At 56.8% G+C, this 23,011-nt stretch overlaps 2 protein-coding genes and 1 long non-coding RNA gene across 4 annotated transcripts; all 3 read left to right on the top strand.

Moving 5' to 3' along the window:
- The first annotated feature begins 3,444 nt into the window (after positions 1-3,444).
- LOC142076623 (PDZ domain-containing protein GIPC1-like) lies at positions 3,445-7,524 on the top strand. The gene is made up of 4 exons (XM_075138906.1): positions 3,445-3,810; positions 4,799-4,827; positions 4,915-4,996; positions 7,065-7,524. Exons 1-4 carry the CDS (start codon positions 3,477-3,479, stop codon positions 7,214-7,216), a joined length of 597 nt encoding a protein of 198 aa, XP_074995007.1. The 5' UTR covers positions 3,445-3,476; the 3' UTR covers positions 7,217-7,524.
- Positions 7,525-12,336: 4,812 nt separating this feature from the next.
- Positions 12,337-22,526, top strand: LOC142076616 (uncharacterized). Of its 2 annotated transcripts, XR_012671221.1 has the most exons (4): positions 12,337-12,400; positions 12,530-12,688; positions 12,825-13,069; positions 22,480-22,526. It is a non-coding gene; the product is annotated as an uncharacterized LOC142076616 (long non-coding RNA). The 2 variants fall into 2 exon arrangements; XR_012671220.1 differs by having other exon boundaries at positions 12,530-13,069.
- LOC142076615 (olfactory receptor 10H2-like) lies at positions 18,909-21,297 on the top strand. Its single transcript, XM_075138902.1, has 2 exons — positions 18,909-20,687; positions 20,834-21,297. Exon 1 carries the CDS (start codon positions 19,006-19,008, stop codon positions 19,993-19,995), a length of 990 nt encoding a protein of 329 aa, XP_074995003.1. The 5' UTR covers positions 18,909-19,005; the 3' UTR covers positions 19,996-20,687; positions 20,834-21,297.
- Positions 22,527-23,011: the final 485 nt, after the last annotated feature.

Raw genomic sequence — 23,011 nt, 5'->3', positions numbered from 1 at the left:
TTCTATGATTCTATGATTCTATGATGCGAGGCAACGTGGTCTCGAGGGGACTGACCTGGCCTTTGCCCTCTGCGTTTTCTTGTCCTCGTTTTCTCCAAAGAGGAGGCTCCTGCCTGTGTCTGTGTGTGCCTACCCCTATGTCTCCTCCAAGAACATTTGCTCCCATTCTCCAGCCAGGACCGAGCTGGGCAGAAACTGGAGACCTCCAACCCTTCAGACCCAACTGCGTCACGAAAAGACAAAGGAGACTCATATTCAAATGGAAGACCCTTTTGCTGTTTGCTGGACTGTGGATGAGCATGGGAAAGCTGACCTTCCTAGAAGGTTTCTCAGCTCAAATCCAGATGATGAAAGGATGACCAGAACTCTGGTTCCTACTCTGCCATCTCTACCACAGTAGGAAATGCACACATAGCCAAGCCCTTCATGCTACTAGGCAGGCATAGGATTGCATGTGGGTTCAGAAAGAAATTTCCATACGGTCCTCCGGTCTTTATGAAAGGCTGGATATGTGCTCATCTGTTGGTTTTTTGGGTGTGGGGCTGTTACCGCTTCAGTCAGGACGCAGGTGAATTGAGACAACTTTGTTATTTGGTCGTAGTTTTCCATGCTGGTTTGTCTGACTGCCTAAAGAATAAGGGAGGTGCTGCACCCTGCAAGAGAGGTTGGTCTGCAGATGACAGTTTTGGAGCTTGTGAGTAACAGGAGGAGAAACTGGCCCGTCATTGGATACCGTGTGGGCCACAGCTTGCCCGGTGTTTTCTGTGTTTAGACTGGCCTTTTAGGCAAGCTGTGGTTTGCCTTCTGGGCAGCACGATCCAGGTGACATTTCTGTGCAGCGTATTCAGCTTTTTGGAGATGGCCCCCGAGGGCACGTGAAACAACTGCTTCTTTGCAGGACTATTGGTTTAGAGTATTTTCATCAGTCTGTTTTGGTGTGTGCACCTGGGGAGAGCAGCAGTCTCTGTAACAGACCTTTCCCCCTACATGGAGAAACACCACCCCATGATCACAGCATGCGATACGTCACAACACCCACACCGTGCTGCGGGTGCTAGCGGCTTTGGGCACAGACTGACCCTGATCAGGAGGGTGACCAGTGAACTTGGCACCGGATCCAAAAGGCATGCGATTCTCAGACTACACAAGGGGGTTTCTTGTCTTGCTGCAGGCTGCACGGAGCAGGTACAGGGCTTCTGACTGGCACCCCGGGCATCCCCAGCTCATTAACAGCTGCACCTTCTATTCCCTCCTTCACCCTTTTATCCTGACGCTCTGCTTCCGTGTCTTTTGTCTGGCAGTTTTTCCCTTTATTGTCTCACTAGTTTAACTTAACTAGGCCAACCAGTTTTCTCCTTTCATGGTCTGCCATCTCCAACAGTTTCTCACTTTGTCACATGGTTAGTTTAACCTCGAGCCAGGCTTGGTGAATGAGAGCTTCTATAAGCAATGAGACACCATCAAAAAAAAGTCTATCCTCCCCACTGCCCACCTTAGAAATCTCTAGAAATCTCTAACGGCACAAATAAGGAGCAGCTTAGGTGCTCTTCAACTCAGTCAACCTCGGTTGGGGCACCAATGAGGTCCATATGTTTAGAGAAGACCTGTCTGAACGTCACTTCAAGCTCAAGTGATATGTCCTGCACCTGGGGAGGAACAACCCCCTGCACCAATATATGCTGGGGGCCACCTGGCTGGAAAGCAGCTCGACAGAATAGGCCCTGAGGGACCTGGGGGACACCAGCAATGTGTCCTTCCTGCAAAACCGGTGAATGGGCTGCATTAGGTGAAGTATTGCCAGCAGGTGGAGGGAGGTGATCCTTCCCCTCTCTCTCCTCAGCACTGGTGAGGCCACACCTGGCGCGCTGTGTCCAGTTCTGGGCTCCCCAGTACAAGAGAGACATGGACGTACTGGAGACAATCCAACGAAGGACCACGGAGGAGAAGGAGGAGACAAGAGGTGGAAGAAGAGCAATAAAAGGAGTAGTAACTTGAGGAACCAGTGGAAAAACAGTGGAAAAGCACAGAAGAAGGAAAAGGAGGCAGAAGAACAGAAGGAACAGGGGAACGGGAAAAGAAGGCAGAAGAGGAGGAGGAGAAGGGTAAAGAGGAAGATGAGGAGGAGACGGGTAAACAAAAGGAACAGGAAGAACGAGGTGAGAAGGAGGAGGAAAAAAGAGGAAGAGGAGAAGGAGGTAGAACAGAAGTACTAGAAAGAACAAGCCACTAACTAGCAGTGTACCCTCAATAACTGGGTCCAATCCTGCTCAAAATCTTCATGAATGATCCAGATGATGGAGCAGAGTGTACCCTCAGCAGTTTGCTGATGACACCAAACTGGGAGGAGTGGCTGATACACCAGAGGGGTGTGTTGCCATCCAGAGGGACCTCGACAGGCTGGAGAAATGGGCTGACAGGAACCTCATGAAGTTCAACAAGGAGAAGTGCAAAGTCCTGCCCCTGGGGAGGAACAAGCCCATGCACTGGGGGTCCATGCACATGGGGACCCCCATGTGCTGGGGGTCTCCCAGCTGGAAAGCAGCTTAGCAGAAAAGGCCCTGGGTGTCCTGGTGGACAAATATTTAAATGAAAGTAATACATATTAAACATTCAAAAGAATATCCATATTGTATGGAGAGGAGAGAAATTTTATTATTATACAAACATATATGTATATGTAATGTGGGGATGGGGAAGGAGAACACCCGAGTGTCATCCTGAATTATCATGTGGACCCCCAGGGTGGTCCCTCAGCTGCTGTGGGGCTGGGGGGGGACGCAGGGACATCTCAGATGGTTCCCAGGTCAACATGGGGATGGGGCAGGAGAACACCAAGGGACGTCATGGGCTGTAGTGGGGTGTCACGGGACCCCTGGGTGGTCCCTGAGCTGCCCTGGGGTTGAAGAGGACATCTCTGACCATAGTGGGGGCACACAGGGACGCTGGTGGTCCCCGAGTTGCCCTGGGGCTGGGGGGGCACAGGAACATCTCAGCGAGCTCCCAAGTTGATGTGGGGATGGAGAAGGAGGACACCAAGGGACATCCTGGATTATCATGGGGGGATGTAGGGACCCCTTGGTGGTCCCTGAGCTGCCGTGGGGCTGGGGGGGACCTGGGGACATCCCTGACCATGCTGGGGGGGGGGCATGGTGACCCCTTGGTGGTCCCTGAGCTGCCGTGGGGCTGGGGGGGACCTGGGGACATCCCTGACCACGCTGGGGGGGGGGCATGGTGACCCCTTGGTGGTCCCTGAGCTGCCGTGGGGCTCTGGGGCTGACACAGGGACATCTCAGAGGGTTCCCAAGTCAACACGGGGATGGGGAGGGAGGACACCAAGGGACATCCTGGATTATTGTGGGGGGGTGTGGGGACCCTTTGGGTGGTCCCTGAGCTGCCGTGGGGCTGGGGGGGGGGACATGGGGACATCTCAGAAGGTTCCCAAGCCAACATGGGGATGGGAAGGAGGACACCAAGGGATGTCCTGGATTATCATAGAGGGACATGGGTGGTCCCTGAGCTGCCCTGGGGCTGGAGGGGACCTGGGGACTGCCCCTTCCCCAGGGGGGGCCGTGGTGACCCCCGGGTGGTCCCCACAGCGGATCCGGGAGGGCAGCGTCATCGACCAGATCCCGGTGATCAGCGTCGGGGACATGATCGAGGCCATCGACGGGCAGAGCCTGGTGGGCGCCCGTCACTATGAGGTGGCCAAGATGCTGAAGGAGCTGCCCCGGGGTCGCACCTTCGCCCTCCAGCTCACCGAGCCCCACAAGGCCTTCGGTGAGCCCCAACTGGGAGCACTGGGAGCCCACTGAGAGACTGAGGGGGGTCCCCATGCCCTCCCCCCCCTCCCCAGGGCAGCCCCCCCCCATGGGGTGGGGGGGACCCGGGCACCCGGGGCTTTGCTGTCCCCCACCTGGACTGAAGGGCGGTGCCCTGGATTACTGGGAGCACTGGGAGCCCCACCAGTAAGGGCGGTGGGGGAGATCCAGGCATCCAATGATGCTGCTCCCCCCCCAGTGGGGGGGAAAGCCCCACTGCTGGGACCCCCAAAACCTGGGGAGGTGGAGGGGGCACCTTAGAGTCCCCCCAGAATGGAGGGGGACCCCATAGCCCTGAGGGGATCCCTGGGATCCAAGGGGGGGGCTGGTGCAGAGCCAACAGCCTGGGGGGCACCCCAAAACCTGGGGGGGGGACTGGTGGGGACCCACAGTGCTGGGGGGAGCCCCAAAAGCCAAAGGGAGGCTGGTGGAGACCCCATAACTCAGCAGGGGCTGATGGGGACCCATGGTGCTGGGGGCAACACCCCAAAATCTAAGAGGGTGCTGATGGAGACGCATAGTGCTGGGGGGGCATGGGGGAGCCCCAAAACCCAAGGGGGGTCTGTTGGGGACCCATAGTGCTGGGGGGGCAAGAGGGAACCCCAAAACCTGGGGGGGGCTGATGGGAATATGTAGTGCTGGGGGGAACCCCAAAACCCAAGAGGAGGGGGCTGTATCCCCGGGGAGTGGCAGAGGGGATCCCCCAAACCAAGGGGGAGCTGAGGGGTCCCCCCATAACCCCAGGAACCCCAATACCCAAAGGAGGAACTGGGGGGCCCCCCAAGACTGATGGAGGGCACTACGGAGCCCCCCCCCAAACCTTCCCACTCCCACCCCTTGGGTCCTATGGGTGGTTTTGAGCCCCCCCCTCCATGCTGGGGGGCCCCCAGTAATTCGCATCCCCCCCTAATCCCCCCCTCCGTTACCTTTCAGACATGGTCGGCCCGCGGGCGGGCGGGGGCCGCGGCGGGGGCACCCAGCTCGGGGACCCGCCACCGTCGAGGAGCAGGTAGGGGACCCCGCGGGGAAGTGACGGGGGGGGGACGCGGGGACCCCCCCACATCCCCGTGACCCCCCTGTTGTGTCCCCCCCCCAGCCCTCCGCCTTCGAGGAGCGGGCGGTGGCCAAGGTGGACGATCTGCTGGAGAGCTACATGGGCATCCGGGACAGCAAGCTGGGTGAGCAGGGGCTGGGGACCCCCCCAGAACCCCCCCAGGACCCCCTGGCCTGAGGGGACCCCCCCCGCGGTGTTGGGGACCCTTCTCACCCACCCCCCTGCAGGTTCCCCCCACCACCAGGGTGCTGGGGACCCCCGTCCCGCTGCAGGTTGCCCCTTTTGGGGTGCTGGGGACCAACTCTGCCCCTCCCTGGGGTGTTGGGGAACCCCCCCACCCTGGCCCACTGCAGGACCCCCCGCGGGGGTGCTGGGGACCCCCCGACCCACCCCCCTGCAGGGCACCCTCCTCCCAGGGTGCTGGGGATCCCCCTGGGCCCCTCCAGGGAGCTGAGGTCCCCCACCCCACTGCAAGGCCCCCCCCCAGGGTGCTGGAGACCCCCACCCTGCCCCAGCCCAGGCCCCGTCCCCCCCCGGGGAGCTGGGGACCCTCCCGGACCCTCTCAGGGTGCTGGGGTCCCCCCCGCCACTGCAGAGACCCCCCCCGCCAGGGATGATACAGGTCCCCTGGGCTGTGACCCCCCCCCGTGGTGCTGGCTGTCCCCTGAGTGTCCCCGTGTCCCCACAGCCACCACCATGGTGGAGCTGGGCTGGGACCGCCAGGACCCCCCCCCCGAGGTGCTGGCTGTCCCCCAAGTGTCCCCATTGTCCCCTGAGTGTCCCCATGTCCCCACAGCCGCCACCATGGTGGAGCTGGGCCGGGACCCCCCCGAGTGTCCCCATTGTCCCCTGAGTGTCCCCGTGTCCCCACAGCCGCCACCATGGTGGAGCTGGGCTGGGACCGCCAGGACCCCCCCCCCGAGGTGCTGGCTGTCCCCCAAGTGTCCCCATTGTCCCCTGAGTGTCCCCATGTCCCCACAGCCGCCACCATGGTGGAGCTGGGCTGGGACCGCCAGGACCCCCCCCCCGAGGTGCTGGCTGTCCCCCAAGTGTCCCCATTGTCCCCTGAGTGTCCCCATGTCCCCACAGCCGCCACCATGGTGGCGCTGGGCTGGGACCGCCCCTAAGGTGCTGGCTGTCCCCCAAGTGTCCCCATTATCCCCTGAGTGTCCCCATGTCCCCACAGCCGCCACCATGGTGGAGCTGGGCCAGGACCCCCCCTGAGTGTCCCCATTGACCCCTGAGTGTCCCCGTGTCCCCACAGCTGCCACCATGGTGGAGCTGGGCCGGGACCCCCCCTGAGTGTCCCTCTGTCCCCACAGCTGCCACCATGGTGGAGCTGGGCCAGGACCCCTGGGACCGCCCCCCCCGTGGTGCTGGCTGTCCCCTGAGTGTCCCCATGTCCCCTGAGTGTCCCCATGTCCCCACAGCTGGCACCATGGTGGAGCTGGGCCGGGACCCCCCCGAGTGTCCCTGTTGTCCCCTCAGTGTCCCCATGTCCCCACAGCTGCCACCATGGTGGAGCTGGGCCGGGACCCCCCCTGAGTGTCCCCATTGTCCCCTGAGTGTCCCCATGTCCCCACAGCTGCCACCATGGTGGAGCTGGGCCGGGACCCCCAGGACCCCCCGCCCGAGGTGCTGGCTGTCCCCTGAGTGTCCCCATTGTCCCCTGAGTGTCCCTGTGTCCCCACAGCTGCCACCATGGTGGAGCTGAGCCGGGACCCCTGGGACCCCCCGCCCGAGATGCTGGCTGTCCCCTGAGTGTCCCCATTGTCCCCTGAGTGTCCCCGTGTCCCCACAGCTGCCACCATGGTGGAGATGGGCCAGGACCCCCCCTGAGTGTCCCCATTGTCCCCTGAGTGTCCCCATTGTCCCCACAGCTGCCACCATGGTGGAGCTGGGCCGGGACCCCCCCTGAGTGTCCCCATTGTCCCCTGAGTGTCCCCGTGTCCCCACAGCCGCCACCATGGTGGAGCTGGGCCGGGACCCCCCCTGAGTGTCCCCATTGTCCCCTGAGTGTCCCCATGTCCCCACAGCCGCCACCATGGTGGAGCTGGGCCGGGACCCCCCCTGAGTGTCCCCATTGTCCCCTGAGTGTCCCCATGTCCCCACAGCTGGCACCATGGTGGAGCTGGGCCGGGACCCCCCCTGAATGTCCCCATTGTCCCCTGAGTGTCCCCGTGTCCCCACAGCTGCCACCATGGTGGAGCTGGGCCGCGACGCCCGGGACCCCGACGCGCTGGCCCAGGCCCTTGACTCCCAGCTCGGGGACTTCGCTTTCCCCGACGAGTTCGTCTTCGACGTCTGGGGGGCCATCGGCGACGCCAAGGTGGGGCGCTGCTAGGGACCCCCCCTGCTGTGGGGGACCCCCAGGACCGGTGACCCCTCCTCTGGACCTGGGACGCCCCTGGGATTGGGGGATCCCCCCCACCCACCGACCGCCACGGACTGGGCCCCCCCGGCTCTGTCCCATGATTGGAGACCCCCCATACTTGCAAATGGGGCCCCCCCAAAAAGCTGGACCCCCCCCCCCGAAAACTGCTGGAGATGGGGGACCCCCATGGCATCCCCCAAGGGACACGGTGCCCTCACCCCAGCTGGGGAGCGCCCCATGAAGCCCCCCCCTCACTAGGACCCCCTAATAGACCTGGGTGCCCCCGCTCCAACTCCAGATACCCCCCCTCCCCCCCAAATTACCTGCCTCCCCCATTCTCAGCCACAGCCCCCCAGCCTGGGACCACCACTACATCCTGGGAACCCCCCAAGGGACCTGGGTGCCCCCCCCCTTTAGACTCCCCCATTACTTGCCCCCCCCCATGTCAGCCAGGGCCCCCCCCAACATGGGACCACCACTACAACCTGGGACCCCCCCCAAGGGACCTGGGTGCCACCGCCCCAAACAGAGGTGGGTGCCCCCCCACCATTTCCTGCCCCCCAAATGTGGGTCCTCGCCCATCCAGGCCCCCCCCCCATTCCTGGGGTGCCCCTCCATGGACCTAGGTGCCCTCCCCATTTTTTGCGACCCCCTCCTCAACCAGGGCACCCCGCCACATAGCTTGGGTGCCCCCCCCCAAACATGGGACCCCTCTAAAGCTCCCCTGGCCCTGAAGACCCCCCAATCCCCCCCTGCCTTACCCAGGGCTGTACCCCACTACCAGGGGGTGCCCCAGCCCCCCCCCATGACACTAATGCCCCCCCGCAGGGTGAGCTATGAGGGTCCCCCACTTTACCCCCCCCAGGGGGCTTTTTTGGGCGAGGGGGGGACCGGAGCAGCCCTGTGTCCCCCCAAAATATGAGACAGACCAGCCCCCCCCGCTGTCCCCCCCCGGTGCCAATCTGAGCCTGTCACACACTGTCACCCCCCCAAAACACACTGGGCTCCCCTCCCCCCCCGTGACACGCTGTCCCCCCCCCCATCGCACTGACTACCTCGGGGGGGTGGGGGGGGACACACAGCACAGCCCCCCCCCGTCACCCTGTCCCGTGTCCCCTGGGGGGTCCCCTGGAGCCGGGGGGGGTCACGGGGGAGGGGGGCTCCCCTCCCCCCCCCCGCCCGGGGCATATTTTTGTATTTTACGTGTAAAGTGATTTTAACATAAACGAACTCTGAACATGAGCCGGCCGTGTGCCCAGGTGGCCAAGGAGGCCAACGGCATCCTGGCCTGTATCAGAAGTCGTGTGGCCAGCAGGAGCAGGGAGGTGATCGTGCCCCTGTGCTGGGCACTGGTGAGGCCGCACCTCGAATACTGTGTTCAGTGTTGGGCCCCTCACTACAAGAAGGACATGGAGGTGCTGGAGCGTGTCCAGAGGAGGGCAATGAAGCTGGTGAAGGGCCTGGAGCACAAGTCTGATGGGGAGCGGCTGAGGGAACTGGGGTTGTTTAGCCTGGAGAAGAGGAGGCTGAGGGGAGACCTCATCGCGCTCTACAACTGCCTGAAAGGAGGTTGTAGCGAGGTGGGTGTTGGTCTCTTCTGCCAAGTAACCAGCGATAGGACGAGAGGAAATGGCCTCAAGTTGCGCCAAGGGAGGTTCAGATTGGACATTAGGAGAAATTTCTTTACTGAAAGAGTGGTCACGCCTTGGAACAGGCTGCCCAGGGAAGTGGTGGAGTCACCATCCCTGGAAGTATTTAAAAGACGTGTAGGTGAGGCCCTTAGGGACGTGGTTTAGTGGGCATGGTGTGTTGGGTTGACGGTTGGACACGATGATCTTAGAGGTCTTTTCCAACCTGTATGATTCTATGATTCTATGAGAGAGAAATTGCGACTGGTCGCTGCTGGGGGGGGGCACGGGGGGGGGTGGCCTCGGCTTGGGGACCGCTGAACTGCGCCTCACCCGCGCCCCACGGCACCGGGGGGGAGGGGCATTTGCACACGCGTGTGCCCCCTCCCTCCCCCCCCCTCACCCGGCGTTTGCACCGGGGCTCGGGGCTCGTGTGGGGCTCAGGGCGCGGGCAGCCTGGGGGGGGAGGGGCGGCAGCCCGGGGGGTCCCCGGGGGGGGGGGAGGGGCGGCAGCCCCGGGGTCCCCGGCGGGGGGGAGGGGCGGCAGCCCGGGGGGTCCCCGGGGTGGGGGGGAGGGGCGGCAGCCCGGGGGTCCCCGGGGTGGGGGGGAGGGGCGGCAGCCCGGGCCCTGGGTCCCGGGAGGGGGGAGGGGCGGCAGCCCGGGGGGTCCCCGGCGGGGGGGAGGGGCGCGGTGCTCCCGTCGGTGCTAGAGCGCCCCCGTGCGGCCGCCGGTGGCGCTGCGGCTCCGCGGGTTGCGGGGGTCTGCGGGAGGGGGGGGTGGGGGAGGGGAAGGCAAGGGGGGAGGGGGGCACTACCCCAGGAGGGGGGTCAGGGGTCACCGCGGGGTGACCCCGGGGGGGAGGGTTAGGGTCAGGGCTAGGTTAGTGTCGGGATTAGGGTTCGGGTCAGGGTCAGGGCTGGGGTCAGGGTCAGGGTTAGGATTAGGATTGGGATTAGGATTAGGGTCAGGGTCAGGGTCAGGGTCAGGGTCAGGGTTAGGATTAGGATTAGGATTAGGGTCAGGGTCAGGGTCAGGGCTAGGTTAGTGTTGGGATTAGGGTTTGGGTCAGGGTCAGGGCTGGGGTCAGGGTCAGGGTTAGGATTAGGATTGGGATTAGGATTAGGGTCAGGGTCAGGGTCAGGGCTAGGTTAGTGTTGGGATTAGGGTTTGGGTCAGGGTCAGGGTCAGGGTCAGGGTTAGGGTTAGGATTAGGGTCAGGGTCAGGGCTGGGATCAGGGTCAGGTTTAGAGTTAGGATTAGGATTAGGATTAGGGTCAGGGTTCAGGCCGGGGTCAGGGTCAGGGGTAGAGTTAGGATTCGGGTCAGGTCAGGGTCAGGGCTCAGTTTAGGGTTTGGGTTAGGGCTTGGATTGGAATTTGGGTTAGGCTTAGGGTTAGGCCGCGCCCCAGGAGGTGATCCCTCCGGCAGGGAAGGGCCTTCCCACAGGCCCCCCGGCGCCGCCCCCCCGCACCGTCCCCCCAGCCGCCCCTTCTCCCGCGGGAGCTCCCCGCTGCCCCCCGCCCCCCACGTCCTCGCCGCGTCTCCACGTTCCTCCCCGAAAGTCGCCTTCGAGCCTGGCTTGGGGCAGGCGGAGGCGGCCAGGGTGGGGAGGGTGCGAGGGCCGGCCGGCCGCCGGGAGGGAGGTCCACGAAGTCAAGGAGCCGCGCGGGGGAAGGGGTTGGGTGCTCACCACCCCTCCGGAGACACGGGGAGGCAAACCTGGAGCTGCGTGGTCATGGAGACGTGGGGAAGGGTTTCTCCTCACAGGTTCCTCTGCAGCCCTGGGGTTAAACCAGACCTCCCTGCGGCTGTGGCTGGAGGCTCAGCCCAGCTCCTCCACCTCAGCACAGAGGTCATCTCCATCCTGGAGGTCTGTGCGGAAGGGGGGGACTCCCGGGGGAATCCCGACATCTCTGCCGGAGCCGGTGCTGCAGCGATGAAGGCACCTTCCAAAAACCGCTCGCTGGGACGGAGGTGATCTTGCAGGTCCCACGGAGACGGACCCTGCTAAGCCAACCTTTGAGAAGCTCTGAGGGTGTCCTACACCTGGCAGAGCACCGGACAACTAAATCCAGTCCCAGAGAGCTTGACCAGAAGCCCTGGCTGACACTGGAGGACATGGGATTAGAGGCTTGTTCCATGCACAACATCTGCTTTTGAGCTGGTCACCCGGGCTCTCTGGGTGGTCACCGAGGGGCGGATTGGAGCCTGAGACCCTCCAAGTGGCCACCTGTATCTTGGAGATGTTTTGTGCCTCAGACTCCTTGGCCCAGATTCTTCTCCAGCTCTCTGAAGATCTGAGGAACCAGCTCAGGTGGAGATACCTCCACAGAGGACTTGTGGAGTTAGAGGTGAGTCCTGGCCTGACACCCTGAGAAGGAAACACAAGAGGCCATGGGTTTCCACTGGAGACCTGGGTAGCCCAGCCAACCCCCTCGTGGTTTTGGGTCCATCATTGCATTTTTCAGAATTAACCTTAAAACGCAACATTAAACCATCTCAGCCCCACGGAGAGGTCCGGTGCCACCCCAGGAGACCCTGTGCTCTGTGTGACGATGGCAAGGGCTGGGAGGTGGCACCTCCCGCCTGGGCCATACGAGTGCGGTCCTGGAGGAGAGCTGGTTGTCCCCGGCGTGCGTGGAAGGTGACGTTGTGCCAGGAGCTGCGTGCGCACCCCCCTCCCTTCCACTCTTTGCACAAAACCATGGATTTTTCGAGCTAAAAGGTCTCAACCCTTGAGGTCTTCCAGAAAACCGAGGCAGTCCTGTCCGCAGGAGCTGCAGCAATGCTTCTCCTCGGGGGACAGCGTCACCTCCAGACCCCGTGCAGATGTTTAATCCTCTTCACGGCGAGCAGACGGAGCCGCACGTCGCCAAGCCTGGAGAAGCACCGGGATCCCTGTTGGCCTGACCCCACGTGAGACGTTTCACCTCTGGCAGGGAGCCGTGTCTCCGCCTCCCCCCAGGCTGGTTCTCTGAGCTCCGGTGCCAGGCTGAGCTCCTACAGGTCCCTACGCTTCTGCGCCAAGGGAGCACGAGATCTTCAGCCCCTGCTGCCACCGGGGACCTCTGGAAGAGCCCGGCGTCATCTGACCTTGGGTGACGGCACTCAACCCAGCGCCCACGCCTGCCCCCATGCCCGCACGCTATTTAAGTCCCTCTGTACGAGCCACGTTGGTGGCCGGACACCGAGGGAAAAGGCAGTCGGGATCACGGCGGGGCTGATCAGGCTGTTGCCTGGTGTGTCCGTCCTTCCTGGCAGGGCGAGTGCTCGTCACCTGCCATCGGGCTGGGTGGCCGAGTCCTGCTGAAGGTTGGGGAACAGCTTCTCCTCCCCGAAGCCTGGGGGTTGACAGCAGCAGCCGGAAAAAACAGTTTTAAAGGTATTAAGGAATTCCTACAGTTCCAAGGCCATCAAACTGCACCTCCTCTAATTTCCAGCATCCCCCATGCCTAGAGACACCCTCAGGCTGGACCTCCCGGAGCATGAGGACCCCCGGAGCAGCGTGAGCCGCCCCCTCTGAAGGTGAGTGACTGAGGCGATTGGACAAGTTCCTGCGAGAAATGCCCATTCCCCTCTAGAAGGAGAGAAGTGGTGGGCATCCAGAGTTACGTGAGACATCCCCTTAAGAGGTAGCTCTGTTGACTCTCCTAGGGACTGCTGACCGTGCTGCTCTTCCCCGGCGTTGTCCCACCCCTTGCCCAGATCTGCTGATGGGGTGAAGGATCCAAGTTCATCCCGGTGCAGAAGCAGCAGGGTGTCTACCCGCCTCCAGAAAGCCCCAGGAGCAGCTACGGTGGGTGCAGATCCCAGGTGAGAGCAGGGGGAGCGCGGAGAGGCTGATGGGGTCTGCAGCCGGCAGCGATGAACCCAACCTTCTCGCCGCTGCGTCCCCTGACCCTGCCGAGGACCTAACGCCCTTCCTGCTCTTCTGTCTTCTTCTTTCCAGTTGCAGTCGGTGACCGCGCACGGGGGACCCAGCGCACCCCCCCAGCTACCGGGGCACAGCCCCTCAAGCAGTGGAGAAGGAGAAGATGCTGCGTGCTTGACGCAGGATCGAGTGTCCCCAGGGAAATCCAGCCTTAAGAGGGGAACATCCCCACATCGGTCCTCCCACCAGGCTGCAGCTCGCCAGGCTCCTCTTCTGCCGACGTAAAGCAGCCCCCCCTGCTCTCAGGGTTGGTCCTCGCAGAGGTATTGGAGTATCTCTGTTAGCTGCAAAGTCCTGGTGCCAACCGTCACGGAGACACCGGGGGTTGGGCTAAAGGTGACCACGGAGGTATTTAAAAGACCTGTAGAGGTGGCGCTTAGGGACCTGGTTTAGTGGTGGACTTGGCAGTGTTAGGTTTACGGTTGGACTCGGTGATCTTAAGGGTCTTTTCCCACCTAAACAATTCGATGATTGTCTGCTGTTCCTGGCTTGGCCATTGAGGGTCAGCATGGGCCAGGACTCAGTTTAATGTAAATCAGTGACGTTACCGAGGTCTTCTCAGCTGTGCCAGGACAGAAACTCTGAAGGTACGTGAGATATTGCTGGGCAAAGAAGAGGTTTGGTAGAGCTCAGACGTGCAGATCGATTTCTGTTGGAGAAAGTTAGCCAGACTAGGCCGTGGTGGGAAAATTCTGAGTCATGCTGACAAGGGAGAAAAGAAAGTTATGCTGACCTTGCTCTGTGCAGATAAGCAACTTTGAGAAAGTACAGTATAAGAAAAACAGGATGGAACCCGGACCACGTAGCAGTAACCGAAAGTAGGAGGAATATGATAATGTAATTTTTAGAGCTAAGCCAATGATTGTGAGACAAGTATGCATAAGGTAGAACTTAGTGTATAAATATGTGTAGGGTTTTACAATAAAGTTGAAGCTGGCCTTATCACTCACATTGAGTCGACTGCCTGCCTTCCCTCGCTCGTCGCAAGTGGCGCCCGAACAGGGACCCCCCATCCCTGTTTTCCACCGGACAGCGAGATCGGAGAAGCACTGGTAGCAGCGACCAGGGAGCAGAAGATCAGTAGACGCTGTCGCGGCGTGCCTGATCCGTGCTTGAACCCAGGAAAATTAAGAAGGGGTTCGCCGTCCGATAGAAGGCTACCCGTGGGAAAAGGCTGCAAACGACCGGATAATTAAGAGGGTCAGGAGAAGCGCGCAATGGAAGTAGAGGTAGCCTTCGATATTTTAAAATGCTTTTTAGAAGAGCGGGGAGTAAGCCAATTAAAAGACCTGGCTGGGTTAATTGCGTTAGGGAAAGCGAAAGGGTTTTTTAAAGACCCTGAAAGTATGTTTGAAGTAGACGAGTGGCGTTCTTATGGAGATTGTTTGTGGGATCTAGTAATTGATGATGATAAATCAGCAAGAAAATTAATGAAATCTTGGAGAGATGTTATTAATTGTATAAAAAGATATAAAACTGAAAGGCGAATAGCTACAGCCGCCTCCGATCGGCTTGAGCAGTCCGATCCTGCCGCTGGATGTCTCACAGCAGGGGGTGACTACTTTTCACCTCCGCCTTCGGGAATTCCTGTTCCCGTTGTTCGCCGACCCTCTCGTCCCCCTCCTGATCCACCGACAGAAAGGGCTTGTCCCTCCGCACCGCCGGGGGAAAGGGAGGGGGAGAGGGACAGTCCAAGTGAAAATGAGAGGGTAGACGGTAGCAGACAGGAGACTGCTCAAGCTGAAAGTCTTCTAAAGGCCTCACCCCCCCCACCCCCCCACCCCTCACCCCCCCCACCCCCCCACCCCCATCCCCCCCACCCCCCCCACCCCCCCATCCCCCCCCCCCCGTCCCAAGCTTATCAACAGCCGCGTTTAGTGCGGGTTGGTTGGGACAAAATAGCACAAGAAGCTGTTGAGCAAAAAGATTTTGATTTATTAGATCAAATTAGCCCTCAAGCCTTCCCGGTAATCTACCAGGTAGATAACGTGGGGGCTATGACTGGGGTGCATCAGGCCCTAGATTGGAAAATATTAAATCAATTGCGAAACACGGTTAATGAATCGGGAGTGCATAGTGAGCCTGCAAGGCAAATGCTAAACTATATCTGGGGTAGCGGAATGCTATGTCCAGAAGATATTAAGAACATAATGAGGCTTATTTTGAAGCAATCACAACAATTACTTTGGCAAGCTCACTGGCAAAGACTCTGTGAAATATCTGCGCACTCGCCCCGAGCCCCAAATGATCGTTTAGCTGGAGTAACTGTAGAACAACTAATGGGTATAGGTCCTTTTGCCTCTGTAGAAATGCAGATGCAAACTGGCCCAGACGTGTTGTTAGAATCTATGAAATTAGCACGAGAAGCCTTGCAGAAAGTTAAAACTACACCAGCTCCTCCCTCATATATGTCAATTAAACAAGGAAGAGAGGAGCCTTTTGCATCTTTTGTAGACAGAGTCACAGACGCTATTGACCACGCAGATATGGCAGATTTTATGAAAGGACCTTTGCTGAGACAGTGTGTATTAGAGAATTGTAATACTTATATGAAGGGCATCCTTGTCACCTTACCCTTAGACGCCACCATAGAAGTCATGTTAGAGCGAATGAGTAGAGTTCCTGTAGGAGCTCAAGCCATGTTAGTTGAAACAACCAGAGAACTAGGGGAAAAATTAGTCAAGGCGCAGGGACAGGCGTTTGCAGCTCTTGCCCCACTGAAGCCTCCGGATGCCCACCAAAGTAAGACGACTGGCCGACGAGAGTATAAGTGCTTCCGATGTGGCTACCCAGGACATCTGCGTCGACAATGTCGGGAGCTGCCAGAACTGTCAAATGAATAATCATAATACTACGGTCTGCCGGCATTCGGGAAACGGGAAACCGAGCGCCAAGAGCCGCAGCGCGCCGACACCAATCGCGGCTCCGGTCACCTTCAGGCCAACGGCAGCCCCCAACCAAACGACAGTGCAGAGATACCAGACGCCATTGCCCAGCTTCGACCAGCAACCCAACTTCGACCAGCAACCAGGGGGAGCCTCGGACTGGATCTGGCAACAGCAGTAGATGTCACGCTAATTGACGACCGGCCGCGAAAAATTGCTACAGGAATTAAAGGGCCCATAGTTATCAATGGACAATCTCATGGAGCGTTGTTGTTGGGGCGATCATCCAGTGGTCTCCAAGGACTTTTTATATTACGAGGACTTATTGATTGTGATTCAAAAACTCAGTACCCACATCGTTGACCGAGCAGTGGATCGTATTGACCCTGACTTACCTGTGGACTTAACCGTTTTGCACGGCCCCACACATTTTATTGGTGCACTCACGCAGTGCAAAAAGAAAAAGGGGGAGACTGTGAGAGTATTAGAATGGATATTTACCGGAATGCAACCAAAGACTACAATTCAAGATAACGACACGTTTGATTGGAATGTGCTAGATTGAATTTATAGCTGTTACTGCTGTTTAGCTATTAATTCGCAGGCTCTTGTGCTTGCCATGGGGCTTGCTTGCCTTAATGTGTATTAGAGTCTTGTGCTCGTTAGTGGCTGCTTTTTTGCTCTCGCTGCTTGCTGTACTGCTGCACTGCTGATCGTCTTACTGTGCTGTGCCTGGGAACGTTCTGATAACAGCAATAGGGATGCGCCTGGGCCGGCAGATGGCCAGGGCATCGCTGCTGCTTCTGTGCTGCTGTGCTGGACAGGCTGGAACTGCAGCGTGAACTCGAATCAAAGGGACTGTGACCTGTGTCTGAGTCCATGCGGGACAGGACACCCCGAGGCGTCTGTGACTGTGGATAAGCCCATGCCCAAGCAGCAGGAACCACCTGAACCAACGGAGGACAAACTTTACAAGGAGCAGCGCAAGTGCAGCAGTGACCCGACCTGAGCCAACTTTGGTGCCCAGTAACTCCACGCAACGCACCACCTCTGCTGACCTGAGTGACCACCATAACAGATGGAGCCCAAAGTCATGGACTAAATGAATGCAGTGGACATTTTGTGTACATTTATGGATATTTTATGGACATTTTACAGGGGATTGTGCGGGCCTGTCCTACGTGTAGCCACCATGGGCCTGGTCTCGGAATCGGCGTGAATCCCAGGGGACTCGAGGCCAGAGAATTGTGGCAAGTGGATGTGACTCACGTTGCTGACTTTGGCAGACTGAGATATATACATGTTACGATTGACACCTATAGCAAATTTATATGGGCCACGGCACAAACAGGAGAACGAGCACTCCACGTAATGCGACATTTGACTAGTTGTTTTGCAGTTATGGGAGTGCCACAAACGATAAAAACTGACAATGGCCCTGCATACACAAGCGCCAAAGTGAAACGTTTTTTCCAAACATGGGGAGTGCGACATACTGCTGGTATTCCGCACTCACCCACGGGACAAGCTATCATTGAAAGGGCGCATCAAACGCTGAAACAATATTTGCAAAAATTTAGGGAAATCTCAGATGTACAAGAAAGACTTGTTAAGACTCTTTTTGTGCTAAATCATTTATGTATTTTTGCAGATCAGAAAGAGCCACCAGCATGGGTGCATGGTTATCCTAAAGAAAATAAGGATGACAAGCCAGTTTTCGTTATGTATAGAGATCCAGCAACCGGACTGTGGAAAGGTCCAGCAGAAGTGAAGTATATGGGTAGAGGTTATATGTGTGTACTTACTCCCACAGGGCCGAAGTGGATTCCAAGCCACTGGACCAAAGCTGCTGTTGCTGATGATGATCAATGCAGCTCTGTCTGTACTGATCCCAGCGATGCCGTTGCCCAGCCGTGCGAACTTATGGGTGGCGTGGGCGAATAAAACTGGGATGACAGATTTTTGCCTGAGTTCAGCTACGGCAACTGAGCCCTTTAAAACATGTCTGATAGGCTTTCCTGAAATTATTGCCAGAGATTTTGATAATTGGACGTCTGTAACAGTTAATTGTATAAATGTTACTGTAGCAAATTGCTCGGTACAACTAATAAGAGCCCTGAATCACACTCTCCCTTGGGACCCCCAAGAAATTGACCTTTTGGGGTCAGAAAAAACTGGAAATGCAACTGATAATGTTACTACTCAGACATGTTTTGTGTTTGGCAGCTTTAGCCGCTTTGCCGCACAGGCCCAGACCTTTCAGTCATTGATCGGCATAAGCAGCCGCACTGATGATAACAACCCTTTTGTTAATACCACCGGTTGGACTGTTGTTTCACCTTTTACGAAAGGATTCGAAATAGGCCAATATTGTGGGAATTATAACGCTTCCAAAACACTCAGTGCCTATGGACGGAGTATGAAGGGAACCAGTAACTCTTTGTGGAACAATGATATGGCCAAAGCTCTTCCCCCCGGATATTTTTTGATCTGTGGGGATCGAGCATGGCCTGGCATTCCAAAGAACGCCTTTGGAGGGCCTTGTTATGTAGGTAAATTAACTCTGCTCACAGTTAGCCGACAAAGTTGGCTTAATATAACTACAGTAGCGACAAATCGACACAAAAGGTCTATACATCAATTGCAGGCAGATTGTAACGACAATATAGAATTATGGTCAACCACAGCCAATGTATTTGCTTCCCTAGTGCCTAACATAGGCACTACGCAAGCACTGGCTTGGTATTTTATTAACAATTATAGTTATAGTAAAAATAGCATATCACTGTATTTTAGATAATGTTGTAAAAATGAACCACAATGTATTGGTGGTCCAAAAAGAAAAAGGAGGAAATGTTGGAGAAAGTTAGCCAGACTAGGCCGCGGTGGGAAAATTCTGAGTCATGCTGACAAGGGAGAAAAGAAAGTTATGCTGACCTTGCTCTGTGCAGATAAGCAACTTTGAGAAAGTACAGTATAAGAAAAACAGGATGGAACCCGGACCACATAACAGTAACCGAAAGTAGGAGGAATATGATAATGTAATTTTTAGAGCTAAGCCAATGATTGTGAGACAAGTATGCATAAGGTAGAACTTAGTGTATAAATATGTGTAGGGTTTTACAATAAAGTTGAAGCTGGCCTTATCACTCACATTGAGTCGACTGCCTGCCTTCCCTCGCTCGTCGCAGATTTCCACCTTGTTTCTCATGGGAGATAGAAAGCAAGAATTTAAGTCTGATGTAGGTGCCGTTTCCTCCATGGGAGGCCAAGCTGCCCGTTAAAATGTTCTGCTCTTCTCAGACAAAGCACAAATGCAAAGGGACAACCAAACCACCCCGAGAGGGTTCATTTTGACCGGGTTTTCCCAATTACCTGAGCTCCAGGTTGTGTTGTTTGTGCTATTTCTCCTCATGCACGTGGTGACCGTGGCTGGAAATATAGCGATCATGGTTGTTATCAGGGTGGACCGCGGGCTGCACACGCCCATGTATCTCTTCCTAGGTGCCCTGTCCTTCTCAGAGCTCTTTTACACCTTCTCCATCATCCCAAAGATGCTGTCGGGGTTAGTGCCGGGAACTCGAGCCATTTCTTTCCTGGGCTGTGCTGCACAAATGAATTTCTCCTTCACGTTTGGCTTCATGCACTCTTTCCTCCTGACGGTGATGGGGTACGACCGGTACGTGGCCATCTGTCACCCCTTGCGTTACAACACCCTCATGACCTCCCGTGTCTGTACGCAGCTGGTGGTTGCCTCCTGGCTGGGTGGGTGTCTCCTGGGGCTGCTGGTGACTTGCGCCGTCTTCCAGTTACCCTTCTGCCAGTCCCACCAGATCGACCATTTCTTCTGCCATGTGCCCCCCCTGCTCCAGCTGGCTTGTGCTGGTGGCGAGAAGGCTGCCATCGTGGTCAATGTCTTCTGCTTGACTGCCTTGTTGGGTTGCTTGCTGCTCATCCTTCTCTCCTACGCCTTCATCCTTGGCCGCATCCTGCAGATACCTTCAGCGGAGGGGAGGCACAAAACCTTCTCCACCTGCGCCTCCCACATCACCGTAGTGGTGGTGCATTACGGCTGCGCCTCCGTTATCTACCTGCAACGCAAATCGCCCCACGCTGCGGGAGCGAACGCTCTCATTGATGTGTCCTACACTGTCTTCACCCCCTTCCTCAGCCCCATCATTTTTAGTCTGCGAAGCAAAGACTTAAAAAATGCCTTTCGGAAATCCCTGCGGAAAAGCTTCATCGTCAGGAATGCGAGTTTCTGGCCAGGGTTTCCTTTCAGCCATGGGAGTGGTTATCAGTAGGGTTTTTTTCTTGTTTTCGTTTGACAATTCCTCACTGCTTTCCAAAAATAGCCGTACTTCCTCCAGGAAAATGAGTCATTCCCGTGGCTCTCACGTCTTTTACACTCCCTGGGGATGGCAGGCCTTGCTTGGCTGGAGTGTTTCGGTTTAACTTTTAGTGCTGCAAACTCAATATCATGCAGAAACAAGCGTGACGGCAGCTGCGGTGCCCTCGAAGTGGAGACACGGGCAACTCCTCGAGAAGCAGCGGGTGAATCGGTCTGAGACCTGGTGCAGAAAACTGTTGTCCCCACCGTAGGGACATCAACCGGTCTTCTAATCGTGACTTTGCCTCTTCCACTGATGACTTTGGGGCTGGTCCAAGAAGGTCTTGGATCGATTCCCTTTCGATTTGTTCCTCTTTTGACAAATTGCAACCTCAAAACCACTTGGGGACAAACACAACTTACTGCTCTGCTGTTTTCAGAGTCCCGCTTGTCCAAGGCAATTAAAGGTGGCTTTAAAAAGGTTGTTTACAATGAAAGTATTTTGTTTGATTTCACACTTCACGTATTTGCAGTCCTGTTTAGACAAAATATACGTGTGGGTGATGAAGCACCTGGAGAAGCCCTTGAGAAGCAGAGACTTGGAGGCCTCTCACGGGGCAGTCGTGAGCGTCCCAGCGCTGTTCTGGGCTTCCTAGCAGATGAAAGGTGACAGACAGAAATATTTATCCCTTACATCCGTACAGATAACTGTGGCATAAGCGCAGGTTTGTTGTTTTGGGGATTTTGGGGGCTCTTTTTTTGTTTTTTTTTGTTTTTTTTTTTAACAGCTTTCTGTTCATTTCTGCCTGCAGAGCAATCCACAGCAAGGCACGGGCTGGTCACTCCAGCTCTGAACAGGCACCAACTGTCTGTATTTTTCATTTTAAGTGGATTTTAGGACCACAAACCACTCCTCCTCCCTTCCTAACACATGCATCGCCGCAAGGGGGGGGACTGAGAGCAACGGTGGGCGTTGCTGATGGGGGTGGACACACATCCCTCTGCCCTTGGGAAGGCACTGGCGCAGGGACCGAGATACAGCCCTGTCTCTGGAGATGTCCTTTCCCTGAGACGCCGACGCTCACATGCACCTTAATGACCAATTTCCCACCCCCTCAAGGCGAATTTCGTCCTAATTTTGAAATTTTGTTTACATTTTGTGGAACTCCCAATGGACAGACTGAAAACCTCCCTGGTCCTTCAGTGGTGATGAGCAGATCCCAAGGTGTGTAACTGAGTCTGAAATTCAGACAATGAGTTTCCTTGCCAGGGAAACCAGAGGAGGTGGACACCTCCTTGCGACACTTCCAGGGTCTGACGTGGCAGCAGACCTCCTGTGTTATTTACATACATTTGCATGGCTTTGCAATCATGGGGCTCTTTCCCTTCGGGCTGGGAGGTGGATCTTCTCCTCCACACTAAGGAATTCAAAAGAAAAGGTTAAATTTTCTGGGTAGGGAAAAGGGCAGAGAAATACTGCAGAAATTCTGATGGAGTTTCAAGGGTCTTGGTGGGGCAGCTGGTGACCAAATCAGGTTGCAGGGGCTGAGCCAGGCAAGGGCTGGGACATCTCACTGCCAATATTCGGGGCGAGGACTGACAGGTGCTCTGGTGTGAAAAGGCAGAGCCAAACATCAGATAAATAATTTAGATTTCTTTTATGTCCTACATTTAAACCTCATTCCGAGTGACCAAGGAAAACCCTTTTGGGTGGAAGGCACATCTCATCCAAAGGCCGGCTTCTGTCCCATGCAGGACTCCATAAAAGACTCTGTGTCCACCAGGAGCTGCTGTGGAAGCAAGAAAGGCATTGCAGAAAGGGGAAATATCCTTCATATTTATATTCTAAATATCAGAGATATTCTCTGCTGATAGATGTTTTGCAGAACTTTCCCCCCCCGTTGTCCTCAAATTGCACCCACAAATCGTTAGGAACCTCCTTTCTCCTGATGTCATGGGGGGGCACAAGTCACAAGAGGGTCTCCGAAGTCTGCAAAAGTTGAGTAAATCTCATAAAACAATGCTGCAACCAGATGGTGCTCTTTACCAAAGCGGGGGCACTGCAGGAACGCTTGGAGGTGTCACCTCCTCGCAGCCCTCGATTTTATGGCCAAGTCCAAGCAGGATTTCAGTAAAATCCCCACTTGGCCCCATTTTCACCCTGACATCATCTGCATCATCGTGAACAAGGGGAGGTGACTGATATTCCTGGTAGGAAGCGTTAAATGCAGTTGTCCAGTGGGATTTGGCAGGTGACGCCAATGAGCTCAACGAGCTTTTCTCACCAACCCTCGTTTCTCACCAACCCTCGTTTCTCACCAACCCTCACTTCTCACCAACCCTCGTTTCTCACCAACCCTTGTTTCTCACCAACCCTCACTTCTCACCAACCCTTGTTTCTCACCAACCCTCGTTTCTCACCAACCCTCGTTTCTCACCAACCCTCATTGCTTTCCAGCTGGCAGTCCTTCACCAAAGCACAGATGGATGTCGAAGGCCCAGGCCTGAGTTTAAAGGAGCTCCTGGGACCATGGGCATGGGGTATGGGTGGGGGTCTCCAGCCGAGGCTGGTGAGGGCCATTAATGGAGGTGGTGACCCACCAGAGGAAGAGCAGCTCAGGAGGAGCCCTCAGTGAAGACATGAGGTGCAGGTGCTGTAAGGAACGGAAACGTTTGTCAGTGAGTCCTGGCGTTTGTCTCAAGGATTGCTTGGCTAAGCAGAGCCGCTGCAAAGTGGGAGAAACTGAACTACAAAACATTTGTCTGCGTACCTAAGAACTACAAAAGATCTGCTCAGAGATAAGAGCAGCTGCGAGGCCACCGAGGGCTGCGGTTTGCAGGGGATGCGCTCCGAGCAAGGCTCCGTGTTGCCTGGGAAGGTGGCGACTCTGAGACGGCGCGGATCCATGGTGGTGACTATTCTTGCAACTCTACCCCGAACGCTTGCTTGATTTCTGTCTTTATTCTAATCTATCCTATCACTACTCATT

The sequence above is a fragment of the Calonectris borealis genome, unplaced genomic scaffold, assembly GCF_964195595.1.
Source record: "Calonectris borealis unplaced genomic scaffold, bCalBor7.hap1.2 HAP1_SCAFFOLD_74, whole genome shotgun sequence".
In the NCBI taxonomy this organism is placed as follows: Eukaryota; Metazoa; Chordata; class Aves; order Procellariiformes; family Procellariidae; genus Calonectris; species Calonectris borealis.
Note: the sequence above shows the minus strand (reverse complement) of the source record. Positions and strands in the feature narration are given on the sequence as shown.

What these genes read in the sequence shown, in the direction of transcription:
- LOC142076623 (XM_075138906.1), top strand. Translation starts at nt 3,477, where the DNA reads ATGTCCTGGATTATCATAGAGGGACATGGGTGGTCCCTGAGCTGCCCT. An exon ending in GGGAGCACTGGGAGCCCACT is followed by an intron (nt 3,811 to 4,798) that starts GAGAGACTGAGG and finishes GGGGGCACCCAG; the next exon opens with CTCGGGGACCCGCCACCGTC. An exon ending in CCGCCACCGTCGAGGAGCAG is followed by an intron (nt 4,828 to 4,914) that starts GTAGGGGACCCC and finishes TCCCCCCCCCAG; the next exon opens with CCCTCCGCCTTCGAGGAGCG.
- LOC142076615 (XM_075138902.1), top strand. Translation starts at nt 19,006, where the DNA reads ATGCAAAGGGACAACCAAACCACCCCGAGAGGGTTCATTTTGACCGGG.